This window comes from Cynocephalus volans, chromosome 6 (genome assembly GCF_027409185.1).
Source record: "Cynocephalus volans isolate mCynVol1 chromosome 6, mCynVol1.pri, whole genome shotgun sequence".
Taxonomy (NCBI): domain Eukaryota; kingdom Metazoa; phylum Chordata; class Mammalia; order Dermoptera; family Cynocephalidae; genus Cynocephalus; species Cynocephalus volans.
The window spans coordinates 114,350,064-114,364,859 of record NC_084465.1 but is presented as its reverse complement, the minus strand read 5'-3'; the positions used below and the strand labels follow the sequence as shown (position 1 = coordinate 114,364,859).

Here is a 14,796-nt window from a genome sequence, read left to right as displayed (position 1 = left end):
AGTGAAGCTCGGGGAACACCCAGGCCAACTACCCTCACTGCCGCATACATCCCACAGGAGCCAAAACCCGCTAGGAAAAACCCTGTAGTCCTCGCAGGTGCCTGGCCCACCCGCGGCCCTCCCCCACAGCGACGCAGGGAAGCTCCAATTTCACGAGGGAGCAGGAGCGGGGGATAGGGTTACCGGGCCTCCTGTACACACCCCGCCCCAGCTGTTGCCACTGCCAGGCAACAGCTACAAGCAAATGTCAAGGAGCAAATCTGAGAAGGGAGAAGGGAGGCCTTGCCAGCTTGTGATACTCAGGGGCGGACAGGGCCTCCGTTAAGGAGACCAAGGGACAGGGAGACTTTTTTGCCTCCCGGGTCTTGTCTTCCCGCAGGCCTAAGAGGTTAAGAAAGAAACTCCGCAATGCAGGATGGTCTGCCGGGATGGCGGATGCGAGAGTCACCTGCGGGGGGTTGCGGGAACTGAAGGGCCCAGGGCAGGAGAGGTAGCGGGGCCCCGAGGAGGGAGGCGGTGGGGAACCGAAGAAGGGGCAGGGGTAAGTTGGGCCGGGCAGGTAAGGAGCGACATCCCGATCTCCGGCCAGGATTGGGGGCGTGGCGAAGCCCGGGGGCAGGCGAGGGGTCCGGGCCCTCGGGAGCCTTCCGCGTCTGCCCCACACCTCCCCCCGCAGCTCTTTCCCGCCTCCGCGAGCGAGTCTTCCTCTCGACCAATCAGCGTCGGGGTGCCGGGGAGGGCGGGGCAGGGGCGCCAGAAGGCTCGGGGATTGGTGGAGCGCGCGCCCGGGGCATGCTGGGAGTGGTGGTGGCCCTGGAGCCGCGGCCCGCGGTGGAGCCGGACAGGGAGCCCCGCGCTTGGGGGGTAACCCGAGCCCTCGAAGCCCGTGAAGCTGCGAGGGCGGCTTAGCTTCAGTGCTTTGGCTGAGAACACCCTTAAAGCTTAAAATAAAACTTGCCTGCGGGGTGCGGAGGACAGAGGAGGACGCGAACCAGCGCCCACCCCCGATCTCTGGTCTGTAAAATAGGATGCTCAGCGCTGGGACTACAGGACCCGGCGGCCGGTCCCTCCACCCACGTCCCCAGCCAGCCCCAGATGCCCTCCCACACTTACAAAGGAAATGCAGGCGGCCAGGAGAAGGATCCGCACCAGCAGGTCTTCAAACTGCTCTATCACCAACTCCCACAGGGACTTCCCTGAGGGAAGAGGCAAGGTCGGGGGGCCCCGGGGTTAAGGTCTATAGGATGAAGGTCTGGGACTAGGAGCGCAGCTGGGGCCCAGGGACTGGAGCACCCTGAATTCCGGATGGGACCGGGACGATTCTAGGGTGATGGGCAGGCAGCTGAGAAGGGCTGAGGGAACTCGGCCAGGCGCCCCTAAACAGGCTCCTCAAAGCGGTGGGCTGTTGTTGAAGGACTGGATGCCTCAAGGAGAAAGTCTCTGGAGACTTTGCTCCCGGCTAGACTCTAACCTTTGGGGAGGGGTATTTGCCCAAAGAGTCTAAGAAGAAGGCAGGGAGAAGGGAGTGGAGCACAGAGGGGAGGAAGCGAGACCTCAGGGATTCCAGTAACTTACCTTCCTCAGCAGGGAGCTCTATCCAGGGGAAAAGAAGAAAAGGACATGTTCATTTGGGGTTCAGCCTCATGCTGCCCACACCCCGGATTTTGTGGCTAAGGTAAGAGAATCAGGGCACCAAAAGGGCATCTGAGGTTCATCAAGGTCATCCCATAAAACCTCCCAAAACTCTGGATCTCAGGGACCCTATTTTCTCAGTACCCTCTTTCCCCCTGCAATCAGTAGACCCGGCCCAGCTCTTCCCTAAGATACCTTGGAGGGAGAAATTCCTGTGTGTGTGTGTTGGGGGTGCAGGAGGGTGTTACCAGCCCCTCCTCCGAGGGATACTTACCATTGGGGCCGTATTTCTCCAGATGCCGTTTAACTTGGTCCGGGGAGAGGCCCGTGGTCTCACTCACCCCAAAATAGGCCAGACAGTCCTCTGTGGTCTTGGCATGTGCGGCCTCCATTGTGCTCCCTTCCCGGGGGCCAGGGGCGGTGTGTTCCTTCTGGGGGGTTCTCCCGTTTGGGGGTCTTCCTCAGTGTGTTCACCTGCCTGTCTGCCTGGGATTCTTCCTTTTCCTCTCCTGCCCCCCCCCCCAATTTTTTCTTCCCTCCACGAAGCTCTGACCCCCCGTCCCACTTGCAGCACCGGCACCCCCCCCCCCCAGCCCCCAGCTGGTCCTTATGAGGGAGTGGGGGGGGCAGGCTCCCCCCTCCCCCAGATCAAGGATTGGCTGGCTGAGACTCCAGCAGGAGGGGTCAAGAGAGAGAGATATTTCTGCTGACAGAGGGGGAACAGTAGGGCTGCAGCCTGAGATGTCACTCATGAGGGAAGCAAAGGTGGCCCCAGCCCCAGGGAAGGGGGGGCAGGGAGAGACTTCACTTTCAGACATCCGTTACAGACCCCTTCCCCAATTGCGTCGACTTCCCCAGTTGCACTGAGTTTCCTGTTCCAAACTCATCCCCCCAGCCCTCTTCCACTCTGCTTTCACTTTCCTCGCACCCCTCTTCCCATCTCCCCTGCCGTGAATCTGTTTCCATTTCCACAGTCTCCTTCTTCCTCACCTACTTTGCTGAGAGAGCAACAGAGCTACTGTAAGCCTTCAGGGGACTGAAGAGGGAAGGAACACCTTTTGGGGGCCAGAGGAAGTGGCTCCAGAGAGACAAGAGGAAGTAGGGAGGGGAGAGGGTCAAGGGGACAGGGCAGAATATGGTAACCCTACCCTTGGGAGGGGTTGCTGCAGCCATCAACAAGGGATTTAGTGTCCAGGCCCTGGTGAGCAGAGCCAGGACTGCCTGTCTCTCCCCTAAACTGCCCCCTCCCCCCCATCGCTCTAAGCCTCTGGGAACATAGCCTGCAGGGCCCCCCCACCCCTGACAGGGAATCCCCCCCCCCAGGAAAATGGGACACCCAAGCAGCCGGGTAACCCGAGGCTACAGAATGTGCTGATGGCAGAGGGGGAGGGATAACTGTTTCAGTATTGAGGCAGGGGCCACCCCAAGTCATGGAATGAGGGTCAGCTCACTCCACACTGCACTGTCTTTAACCCAAGGGTTTTACATGGCAGACCCTAGAGGTATGTGGTCCTCATTCCACTCAGGCCCTGATGTGCCTGTCCTCAAGAGGGAATGAGCACCAGACCTGTGTTGTGTGCTCAGGAGCTGGGCATGCCCCACTGAAAGAGGCGTCCAGGAAAGGGGACCTGGGGGAGTGGATCAGCAGAGGCTCCAAACCAAAGGAATGGGGAGGGGGCAGATTCCTGAGGGCAGGTCCAGGGGAAATGAGGACAGAACAGAGAGGGGCCACCAGGGGCAGAGGGAAGTCTGAGGAGCAGTGGAGAAAAGGGACAGCAGGGAGCTGGCTAGCAGCAGCCAGGTGGGTGGGGACCCTGGGGCTGGGTGCAAAGCCATAAGTTGTTGCAGAGCGGCTGGCCTTGGTGTCAGCTTCCTCAGAGAAGCAGCTGCTCTGAGTTGCCCCTCCCCATCGTGCTCCAGGATGGGGGCGTCTTTGGGTTATCACCAGGGCAGCTGCTAGAGGAGCAGACAGGATTGTGGGGTGTGGGCAGGGGAGGAAGGAAGACAGAGGAGAGGTTCGATGACAGTAATGGTGAAAGGTCAGTGAGGGGAAGGAGTCTTGTGACCCTGGGCTCAAGTCCTTCCTCTCCCAGGCCTCAGTTTCCTGAAATGAACAAAGAGTATGGACTGCTGAAAGGGTTCTAAAGGCTGCTTCCCACTCTGGGGCTCAGGTTCCTAAGCAGAGGATGGCGGGGCAAAGGAAAGGGAAGCCCCCATTTTTGGGGAGGAGGATGGCCAGCAGGGGTGGGTGGAACTGAAGGATTTAGCCTCCCAGACTCTCTTCCTCTGCCTGGGCTTGGGGGAGGGGCAGCTTCCTGGGTGAGTTGAGGACAAGGTGCTCTTTCCCTCCCCCTTTCACAGTCCCACCAAACTCTCCCCTGAAGCAGAATCCTGCTGTGACCTGGGGTGGGAGAGATTTGGGGGAACTTAGACAATGGGTGTGAGTGCTAGGGGTCCCATCAACAGGTACTTCCACCTGGCCCAGCACCCACCGTCTCAGGCCAGAGTCAAGCTCAGCACCGCCAAGCCTTTTGGCACTGGTTGGCCTCTCCCCGCCAACACCTGGAGGAGTGACAGGGGCCACTGTCTTACAGCAGCAGGAATGCCCAAACATGGAGAAGGGGAAACAGGAGAGATGGGTAGCTTCAAGGGAGCTGAGAGCATGAGGCTGAGGAAAGGCAGTAGGCTTTACAGGACAGGCCTGCCAGTGGGGCCTTTAAGGTTATCTGTTTCTACCTCCCCTACTTCCCAGAGGGGAAAACTGAAGCCACCCACTAAGAGTTGCAAAGGGGTTACCCCAAGGGAGGCTGCAGGTGTACCCTGGGATGGAGGTGGTGGAGCGAGGAGGCACTCTTGGGTCCATTCCCACTGAGGGTCTCCAAGCCCAGGGCTAAAAGGTGTTCTTCCTCCCACACTGAGGGCTGAAGCTGAGCATAGGAGAGGCCTGGTTCTGAAGGACATGGAAACAGTCTGGCCAATCCCTGACCAGTTCCAAGCCTTACGGCTTAGAGGGAAATAGTCTCTCAGGCTTCTCTGGCCAAGACATGCCAGTCTGGGGAGTGGGCGGGTGTCCTCGTACCCTTCCCCCACCCCATCTTTGGAAGGCAAGTCCCTGAAGCCTGGCAGGGTTTGGGGGAGGGGAAGCCTCAGAACACCAGTTGCTGCAAGATTAGGAGGATCAGGCCCTGCTTACCCAGGGGCGCCACAGCCTTCGCTCACCATCTCACTGAGAACACAGCACCCAGATCTGCAAAGCACCCCACCCCCTTTTCAAGGCCAATTCTATCTCTAGTCTCCTGAGGCCAAGGTTTGGGGGAGCCCCAGGGATGAGACAAAACAGAGGGCCAGCAGGCTTCCCCCAGCTAGCCCCCAGCCTGGGTGGCCTGTGAGCCCAGCTGTCTCCTGTCCATCTCCCAACAGGACACAAGGCCCAGAATAGCAAGGTCATGAGCATGGGTAGGGCCTCTTGGAGGCAGAGGCTGAGGGGCATGAGAGTGTTGGCTCCACTCTGCTGGGAGGAAGAGAGAGGAAGAATGGTAAGAGGCAGAGGTGGATGGAGGAGACGGGAGAGAGCCAAGCACAAGAGGTGGGATTCTTCAGACCTTGTGCCCTTCCTGTTGGCACCCACCACCCCCAGAGCTGGGAAGCGCAGGATGACAGGTCCAAGTTAAGGATAATGCAGTGCCTGTGTTAAACTGGGGGTGGAGGGGGGTGGGGGGTGGGGAGGGAGGGAAGGAGGTTGCATATGCAAATGCCCACAGGGCCAGGCACTTCAGGTGAGTAGGGTGAGCTGGTGGGGATGGAGCAGTGTGGAAGATGGAGCTTCTGATTTGCAAGAGAAGCCAATGATCTGAATTTTTAAGTGAAACTCAAATGGAAACATTATCTAGGCCAAACAGATCCTGTCAGCAGCTCTGACTTAGGTGAAACCTCTCATTTTACAGATAAGGATACCAAGGCCCAGAGTGGCTGCACCTTTCCTGGGTCACACAGCAAATGAGGCAAAGCCAGGACTGGAAGCCAGTGCTCTGTTACCCATCCTCCAGCCTGGCTCTGAGAAGGGGGGCAGTCAGCCTGTCCTTGGGCCCCTCTGCAGCCAGACACTGTGACTACCACGTTAAACCTCTCCCAGCACAGCCACGGAGCTCCCACCCCACCCCTGCGATCTGTCTGCTTTCTCCCTAGAGCAGGAAGCTTTAAGAATTCAGAGCAGGAAGGGCCCTTGGAGATGATCAATCCTGCCATTCGCTGTCCTGTCGCATCAAGAGAACTTGCTGGAGACCCCAAGAAGCACTGTTTAGCTGTGCACATACTGCTTAGCAAGCAGGACAGCCCACAGTGATGGCCCGAAAGCACAAGACTGGAGAGCGACAGGGACCCAACCTGGGCCAGCTCTGGCCTCTCAGCTCGAGCTCACACACTTGGTGAGCTGCCTTCCTGTGTGCCTGCCCAGTCCCCACTGCAAACACTGGCCATCACAATGGAACTGAGAGAAACCCTTGTATTTATTTATGCTTCTCCATTTTGTTTAAAACAACAACAACAACCTTAATATAACTGACAGCCCTTTCCCCTCACCCTTCCTTGGGCTGGGGGGTGGTTAATGGGGAAACGGCCCCCCAGGCGTGGGGCTGACCGTAAGAGCCCCTCAGGGAGGTAATGGAGCCCAAATCCCCTGCCCAGGGGAAGGGGCACCTGTAGTGTATGAACAGGGGAGTTAACAGAACTCTTGAACTTCTGCTTGTACCAGCATATGTGCCCTTGGCCAACAAGGGTCAGAAAGCATGTGGGGAGGGGATTCCTACCTCTCCTCTATGTCCCTACTCAGCCCAATCCCATCACCTGAGGGCTGGGGAGCAAAAAGAGTGGCAAAAGGGTGGGGTGTCTCATACGAAGGAGTACTGATTATTAATGGCTCTGGGATGGCCCCCTTCTTCTCCGTCGCCCCCCAGTGGTAACTGCTGGAGCTGCACCATTGGGGTCACCCCCATGTCCCCTCCAGATCCAGCGCCTCCCTGGGCCTCCATGCCTGGTGCTATGGCCTCTTCCAATTCAGCCATGGGGACCAGCTCAACCACGGGGACCAGCTCTTCCTGGACCCCTCCACTGCCCGCTTTCTCTTTCTCTTGCCTCTCTTTGGCTGCTGCGGCTGTTGCTGCCGCCACTTCTGGTGCCCCCGACGCCTCTTCTGCCCCAGGATGTGGGGGATCTGTCCATGAAGGGGGTTCAGGGGGCTGGGGTGGGTCATGGGAGGTGTTCGGTTCTGGATGGGAATGGTAAGAAGACAGACTGATTGTGGAGGGAGGCAAGCTCTCACAGTGGACTCCCCTTCGCTCATCCCCCCAGGAGCCATGTGCTATCTTTCCCACATCCCATCTCCTAAGCAACCCCCCATCCATGGAAGATGGATCATGGGCGGCGGTGAGAGGAGGACCACACTTACACACAGTCACTCGCTCCGAAGGGCATGAGGGTGGAGGAGGCATCGGGGTAGCATCGATCTCCCTCGCACACCCCTGCATGGCTCCCAGCCTGCTCCCGGCCTGGGGGTGGGGGTGGGGCAACGTGGGGACAGATGGGATGTTGGGATGGAGGAAAGGGAGAGATCAGACAGGGACATCAGACATCAAGGGAGGGGGGAAGAGGATCAGACCGAGCATCCCCAAGAAGGGCAGGCCCAAGGCAAGGTTGTGATGAAGGGTGAAGACAAGGCTGGGGAGGATGGGTCCAGGAGACAGACAGCTGATGGAACAGAGGGTTCTGATGGAATGGGATGCACCAGCCCAATTCTCAGCTGCTTCCCGGCCCCAGCAAGGAGCCCTCTGCCTCCCTACATCCTATCAGCGTGCCTTGTTCCCTTCCAAACCCCCACACGTGGGCACCTCTCTCCCCTACTCTCCCCTACAAAGCCGCTCCTCCTCACAGCCCCCCGCCCCGTCTTTCTGGCACACACACCTCACTTCTTGGGTGCACGGGCACCTCCTCCCCTGCAGACCTGCTCTGCTCACCCTGCTGTCGCTGGGAGGATGGGACATAGCTGACAAGGACAACATCACTGGAGCCTCCAGACTCCAGAGGGATGGGGTGCACCCGGAAATGCTCAAGCATATCGAAAATGGACTGGAACCACAGGTGCTGGACCCGGCACTGCCCCTCCTCGTTCAGTGACAAACGCAGGTGCTGAGGGCAGGACAAGAACGGTGAGGCGGGAGCTGGAGTCCTCACTGGTTACAAAATCCTCCTCCCCTGGACAGCACTGTCCCCCATTCACCCACTCTTTGCACAGAACAGAGCCTTTTCCTGTCACTCACCTTGGCCTTGCCCTGGAAGTTGAAGGTGAGGACGTATTCACCCCGCCTTGTCTCACTCTGACGTACCAGGAAGACACCGTGGGAGCCGATGCCTCCTGTCAGCACTAACTGGGCAGCCTTGAGTCGAGAGAGCATCCCGTGGAACCACGGATATCCTGAGAGGGGCTGGTCCCCCTCACCTCCCTCTGACTCCCCCTGGAACAGGAATGACCCTTCAGGAAGGAGAGAGGGAGGGAAACCGGGGTGTCAGGGAAGCCTCCCCCATCCTGGGAGAAAAGCCTTGTTTTCCCCTCAAGGTGTCTCCCCCCTCACAAATCATCTTCCTCCCCCTAGGCCAGATTCCTGAGGATCCTAAGATGGGAGTTTCAGGAAGACAGGCAACTGGGCCTGGAGACACACACTCACACCTCTGGTACCTGTGGCTGTTTCCGGAGTGTCCAGGGAAGGGTAGGGGGCTGAGAGGGGATGAACTGTGCCTGCTGGGGGTCCCTCTTCAATGGGGATGCGGGGGGGTAACTCTGGGGGAAGCAGTTCCATTGAGTCAAAATGGGATGCAGCAATGGAGGTGGAACTGGGGGAGATGGATGCCGAGGGACGGTCTGAGAGGCCCCCGTATGCCCCTGGAAAAAAATGGAAGGGCAAAGTTGAGAACTCAAGAAGCTCCTCTTCTGAAGGGCTGGTCTCCTGGGCCCATTTCCCCACCAGCAGTCCTTCCTGTGTGTGATGACGGAGCCAGCTGGTCGACCTTCTGGACATCTCTGCAGGCAGAGACTCCCGATGGCTTTCACCAGAAGCTCCTTACATTTCTTGCACTGCTGGGGGACTGCAGAGTTGTTATTGTAAGGGGTCCTAGAATTCAAACGTGCCTATGTCTTTTCTAAATCAACAGCTGAAAGACTGTGGCAGAGATGCGGGTAGAACCCCTCACATATTTTGATGTTAAAAAAGGAGTCCTTTTTTGGACTACAGGACAAAGCTGCCAACTCTAAGACATCAATGATCCTCAACATAAATCAACTTGATCTTCAACTTAACTTGCATTCGTTGTATACCCTCCACGTTAGCCCAATTAACTCATCCAATTTTTCCAGATATCCTGGGCCCTCCCACCTCAGGTCTCTGCTCTCACCATCTGCCTCCTTCAAGCCGTGATCTTTTCTGTCACCTCCTCTGCGCAGCAGTCCCTGTCTCTTTCACCTTCCCATTTTCTTTCTCCTCTGAGCTCCCAAGATGCTTCCCATTTGTGCTGCTCAGAGGACATTAAGCATAGACTCTGTTTGGGGGACCTGCTTTTTTCTTTTTCTTCTTGGCTGCTGGCCGGTAAGGGAATCCGAACCCTTGACCTTGGTGTTTTATTTATTTATTTATTTATTATTATTTTTTTTTGTCGTTTTTTTTTTTTTTGTGACCGGCACTCAGCCAGTGAGTGCACCGGTCATTCCTATATCGGATCCGAACCCGCGGCGGGAGCGTCGCCACGCTCCCAGCACTGCACTCTCCCTAGTGCGCCACGGGCTCGGCCCAACCTTGGTGTTTTAAAACCACACTCCAACCAAGTGAGCTAACCAGCCAGCCCTGGTAGGGGACCTGCTTTTTATAAGAAGTAAAGTCTTATCAACCCAGCTAGACTGTGAGCCCATGCAGGGCAAGGAGCTCATCTCAGATATCTCTGAGTTCCCCCATCCTGCCCCAGGGCCTAGCACAGGGCCTGGTATGCACTAGGGCCAGTCAAGTGGCAGGCCTGAGTCTCCATGAATGTCGTCCACAGTCAGTGCTCAGAGGACAGGCACACGTGCAGTGCAGAGAGCACTGGCCTGGGAATCAGGTTGGTGTAGTTCCCATCTTTGTCAGTGATTCTCAGATGACCTCAGAAAAGTCATTTCCTCTCCCTGGTCATAGCTGCCTGAGATCTGATGACTTGTTAGGTTCATTCTAACTCTAAGTTTCTATGAGTCATTTGTCCATTCGCTGAGTACAACCTGTGTGCTAGGCACTGTGGAGCTGAAACTCAGAGTGGAAGATCAGGAGAAGAGGGTGTAGTGGAGGCTGAATACACAAAGGCAAGCTGGGGCCAGCAGACATATGTCTTCGTGTGTATATGTGTGTGGGTACGGGGCAGGGGGGGTCAGGCCAAAAAGCACAGAATGAAAAGAAAATGTGGTGCCATCAGCGTATACACAGAAAAAAAAACAAAGATTTCTATAAAGTGTCCCAGAAGCTTCAGGAAGGGAACCATTATCTCCAGCCAGAGTGGCGGCCTGCAGGAGACTTATGGAAAAAGTAACAAGGCTGGCCATAGAAGGTTGGATAGGAGTTTGCTTGGGGCCTGTGTGGGGTGGTGATGGTGATGGTTCTAAATGACAAACTGTGTGGGGCCGGCCCGTGGCTCACTCAGGAGAGTGCGGTGCTGGTAACACTAAGGCCACGGGTTCGGATCCCATATAGGGATGTCCGGTTTGCTCACTGGCTGAACGTGGTGCTGACAACACCAAGTCAAGGGTTAAGATCCCCTTACCGGTCATCTTTAAAAAAAAAAAAAAAAACTGTGGCTTGAGAGCGCTCAGCATGTTCAGGGACAAATGATACTTATCATTTGGTGGGGGTAGGGCAGCCAGGGACCAAGAATGGGGTGCACATGGTCCGGAGAGAGGCTGTGGGGTCTGTGAGCAGGGGGCTCTGTGTGGCAGGCTTGGAGACTCCCAGCTCCCTCAGGCTCCACCCTTACCCTGCGACAGGCGGTCGTTGCTCTCACTGGGGCCCAGCATCAGATCCTGGCTGGGCAGACTCTCTGAGTGATTCAGACAGGGCAGTTCCAGGATGTCTGTGTTCTCCCTTGCAAGGAACGAAGTCCCAGGGGCCAGAGGGAGAGTCATGGGGCGGGGACTGGTAACAGGGCAGGGTCTGCAGAGACAGGGAAAATGGTGCTGGGAGGAAAGTCACCAGGTGAGAGGCAGAGGCTGCTCCCCACCCCCATCATCAAGTCCCTTCAGTGACAGAAGTCAGGCTCCTCACCCTGGGCTCAGGCATTCCTGGATGTCAGACACCCAGGCCTTCACGTGTAGAGCATCAGCTGTCTCCAAGATATACTCCGAGGGGCCTTCTACCTATGGAGATAAGGGGAGGGTCTCAGACAGGTCACGGGTCAGGGAGGAGTCCTAGGTCATGTCCAGCTCCCAAGGCCTTAATCCACCCCCAATGAGAACAAGAACATCTCCCCTTCTCCCCCTCTTCCAGAGAAGCCACAGCCAGGGACACATTCTCAAGGCACTTGACACATGTGTACCTCCTGCCAATGTCACTTGCTTAAATGTGCTGAGAGCTTTCTCCCCAACATACGCATTCCAAGGGAGTGGGGAGCTCAGAGCTCCTACCTTAACCACGAACGTGTTCTCTCTGTCAGGCATCTCCAGGGCTGTGGTCGTCCGGACATCTGTGATGGTACAGCAGGGAATGCTGAGTCGGGGCCGAGAAGCCTGGGTTGGGAGAGGGAATGAGATCTAGGTTTTTGGTGTGCAGAGACTATCTTTCCCTCTACATCCTAGGGGAGTTAGACAAAAGGTAATAACACTGCTTTCTCAGTCCTGCCCACAGCTACTAACATACAGCCAGGAGCTAGCTTTAAAAACAAAACATAAGCGAAGCTATGTGTGTGAGCAGTAAACCCCATGGCTTATCAGTAGGGCTGAGTTACCGCTCTGGTCGTTCTATCACTTGCTCCCAGTCACCCACCCTCCCCTGGGCCTCACCTTGGGTGGTACAAAGAACTCCAGACGACTTCCTCCTCCTCCTTCTCCTTCGCTTCGAAGCAGTAAGCGACACTTCTGCCACTGAGGCTGCCCTCCTACCCCTGAGCTAGGCCCAGCTGCCCCACCTCCCCGGCCCACTCCAGCTGGGTCAGGGGCTGCCTCTTCAGCCCCCATGAAACTCAGCACCTCCTCCCTCTGGACCATCCCTGTGCCGTCCTTCAGGGTCCCCCCTCCCCGACTTAGTCTCAGCTTCTCAAAACGGTGAGTCCATCTTTCCCCAGAGGACATTCCATCACTAACCAGTCCCCTACCAATGGTCCCAGCCCCGCCAGAGGAATTAGAGTTGCTGTTTCCACCTAAGACTGGTGGCCCTGATGAGGTCTCCAGGGGCCCAGCTGGGGAGGGAGGGTCAACGGTCCCCCGCCACTGCAGAATGCCACGGACCGAACCTCGGACAGAGCGACCCACTGAGCGGAGGGAGAAGCGTTTCTTTAGCTTCGGCTTTGAGGAGGTCGTAGAAGAAGAGACTGAGGAAGGGAGGGGGCCGGCCAGGTCCTCAGATGATCGAGAAGGGCCCAGCACAGCCAGGGGCCCACCCACCCTGCAGCTCTCAAGGGACAGGTCTTGTGGCGAGACGTCCACACCAGGACTCAGGGGAGCCAGGATGGGTGGTGAGAGGGAGCCAGAGGCCCTGGCCACCTCAGCCTCAAAGTGCTGCAGGAAGAGCTCGGCAAAACGGCGGGAGAAGGCAGCCTCAGCCCCAGGCCCCGCGTATTGGGGATGGGAGGCCAGGTAGAGGCGAAAACGGCGGGCAAAATCCAGGGCGGCAGCCCGGGCGTGGGACTCGCAGAACTCCCGCCAACTTGGGGGAGGGGGTGGTAGCAGCGGGGCGGGGGAGGGGGAGGCCCCATCCTCCGGGGAAGGGGCACCATTCATGATGGTCCCCAGGAGGCAGAGAGGGGGAGCCTGTGGGGAGGGGCAGCAAAGAGGGACACGGCCAGAAGACGCGGGGTGTGCGGCAGCAGCTGCAAAAGGAAGAGAGAGGCACAGACACGGGGTCACTGCTGAGGTGGGACCAGGAACAGAGTCCCACCCCCAGCCAGCGACTCCCTACTCTGGTTTAGACTCCTAGGAAAGCAATGGGGAAGAGAACCAACCTGCCTCCTTTCCCTCGCCCAGACCCTCACACCCCCTAAACCACAGTCAACTGGCTCCCCAATGTCGAGCCTGTCCTGCTGCCTTTGCGACCACTTTCCCAGGAGCAACAGAGGGCTGTGGAGCACTTTCCTCCAAAAAGGAATCCTTTCCAAATCACCTCTCTTCTCTAAGACGGATCCTTCCCATGTGCCATTCTAAAGGCTTCCATTGGTTATCTTACCTTTCCCTGGGAGAGGTTTTAATAACCTCTCTAATAGATGAGGAAACCGAAGCTCAGAAAAGTTTCAGAACTCCAAGTCTACTGTTTTTCCCACTGCATGGTCCTTGTCCCCGGGAAGTGGCTGGACCAGCCTCAGCCATAGCTCCTTACCGCCCCTGCTCTCAGGGCGCCAGAGGGGAGCTGGGACTATAGAGCTTAGAGACCCTGCCTCATGCATCCTCTGGTCCAGCTCGAAGGAGGGAGGTTACTCATTAGGGAGGGTGGATGGATGAACGATTGAAACAGCAATTGTCTCGAAAGCTGACCTGAGTCCAGCACCCAAGCACTGTGTGAAGGATGCTTGGAATGGCTACAGCCCGCTTCTTTGGTGCCAGTTCAGTCTGGGGCCCAGAGGTAGCTGCACCAGAGGAGAGACTAGGGGTTGGGTCAGGGCAAGTCCGGGCTGGCCACAACGTAAATAAAACATAACAGGGGGCCTCAGAATTTTTCACCTCCCTCTTCCCTCCCCGGGAGTGTGTCCTAAAGACTGGTTAGCATAGTGATTAAGGCCGTGGGTTCTGGAGTAAGGCTTGGGCTGAAACCCTAGCTCAGCCACCTACTAGCTGCGTGATCTTGAAAAAATTAAACATCCTCGCCGAGCCTCAGTTTTCATATCTGTCAAACAGAGATAATGATCCCTACTCCCTAGAATTGTTGGGAGAATTAAATGGAATGGAACGTGTCAGTGCTTAATACAAAGTAAGCACACAATAAATGACTACTATTATTACTAGCTTTATGGGGGGAAACAATATTTTGGTTCCAGCTTTCTGAAAGAAAAATTAGAGAAAGGAAGAGCCTTCCCAAGGTCCGGGCGTGGAATTTACAACCCACGGCTCTTTTGTGAGTGCTCCTCCCCCATGCTATACTGGAAGGTGACGGCCCAGAACTGGGGCGAGGGCAGCTCAGGAAAGTCTCCCCAAACCCTCAGCGACCTCATACTCCTGTTCAAACCCACAGCCAGCTATAGGTGGGCAGCTCCTCCCTTTCTTCCTTGGCCTAGGCCCTACACACTCAGATGGCCCCAACCATAGGGACAATTCCAAACCAACGAGAAGCAGCCAGGAGATGCGGGAGTCATGGAGCACAGGGGAACCGAGCCAAGAGGTGCAGATTCAGCAGAGCCCAATCTCCAGCCAGAGGCCACCTCAGCTCACACAGGCCCACCCAACCCTCTGCACCACAGGCAGACCCAGCCCCCTTCAGGCCCGCTGACCCTGCGGCTTCTGAGCTGGTGACTCAATTTCTCTTCCGCCAAGCAGGACTCAGACACACTTCCCCGGTGCACCTGCCTCTTGGCTCAGTTCTGTTATTTCCCGAAGGGCAGGTGGCGGAGGGTGCAAGCTCCGTTCCTGGCTCGGACCCTCTAGACCCGGTGGTCAATCCACTCCGACCCGACCCTACTCCCTGGACACCCCCCACCCGCCCATTCCCCGGGGCCGCAGCCTCTTGGGGACCAGCCCTGTCTGCTGCTCTCTCGGGGGCCGAGTGCCCCTCCTGCTCCCGGCCCCACACCCCCACCCCCACCCAAGGCTCCTCTCAGGGGCCGAAGCCGGGTCACGGAGAGGGAAGAGGCACTTGAAGAGGGGGGTTCCGGTTCCGGTCCCACCTGCATCTCGGTCCCCGCGGTTAGCTCCGGCGGCGGAGGCAGCTCCCGCACCCTGCACCCCCCTCCTCCGCAACGGGCGCT

At 57.4% G+C, this 14,796-nt stretch overlaps 2 protein-coding genes and 1 long non-coding RNA gene across 11 annotated transcripts in view; 1 reads left to right on the top strand and 2 right to left on the bottom strand.

Moving 5' to 3' along the window:
- ATP2A1 (ATPase sarcoplasmic/endoplasmic reticulum Ca2+ transporting 1) overlaps positions 1-2,175 on the bottom strand; it is a 15,461-nt gene extending 13,286 nt beyond the window's left edge. For both annotated transcript variants that reach the window (XM_063099063.1, XM_063099062.1), the window contains exons 1-3: positions 1,907-2,175; positions 1,576-1,593; positions 1,114-1,196 (exon numbers count right to left, since the gene is read on the bottom strand). In XM_063099063.1, the coding sequence (XP_062955133.1) occupies positions 1,114-1,196; positions 1,576-1,593; positions 1,907-2,024 (219 nt within the window). In that variant the 5' untranslated portion in view covers positions 2,025-2,175. The remainder of the gene's footprint in view (positions 1-1,113; positions 1,197-1,575; positions 1,594-1,906) is intronic.
- Positions 808-8,256, top strand: LOC134379832 (uncharacterized). 6 transcript variants are annotated; one of them, XR_010023840.1, is made up of 6 exons: positions 808-1,213; positions 1,588-1,675; positions 5,577-6,056; positions 6,979-7,053; positions 7,626-7,832; positions 7,919-8,254. It is a non-coding gene; the product is annotated as an uncharacterized LOC134379832 (long non-coding RNA). The 6 variants fall into 6 exon arrangements; XR_010023838.1 differs by having other exon boundaries at positions 7,626-8,256; XR_010023836.1 differs by lacking the exons at positions 6,979-7,053; positions 7,626-7,832; positions 7,919-8,254 and having other exon boundaries at positions 808-1,155; positions 5,577-6,201.
- On the bottom strand, positions 6,777-14,796 carry SH2B1 (SH2B adaptor protein 1). 3 transcript variants are annotated; one of them, XM_063099066.1, is made up of 11 exons: positions 14,716-14,796; positions 13,068-13,464; positions 11,690-12,714; positions 11,315-11,416; positions 10,956-11,047; positions 10,669-10,844; positions 8,360-8,563; positions 7,944-8,155; positions 7,641-7,812; positions 7,076-7,175; positions 6,777-6,895 (listed from the first exon to the last, which is right to left on the bottom strand). In XM_063099066.1, the coding sequence occupies exons 3-11, from the start codon at positions 12,623-12,625 to the stop codon at positions 6,877-6,879; spliced, it is 2,013 nt and encodes a 670-aa protein (XP_062955136.1). In that variant the 5' UTR covers positions 12,626-12,714; positions 13,068-13,464; positions 14,716-14,796; the 3' UTR covers positions 6,777-6,876. The 3 variants fall into 3 exon arrangements, with proteins under 3 accessions (XP_062955136.1, XP_062955134.1, XP_062955135.1); XM_063099064.1 differs by having other exon boundaries at positions 6,806-6,895; positions 7,588-7,812; XM_063099065.1 differs by lacking the exon at positions 13,068-13,464 and having other exon boundaries at positions 6,806-6,895; positions 7,588-7,812; positions 14,716-14,794.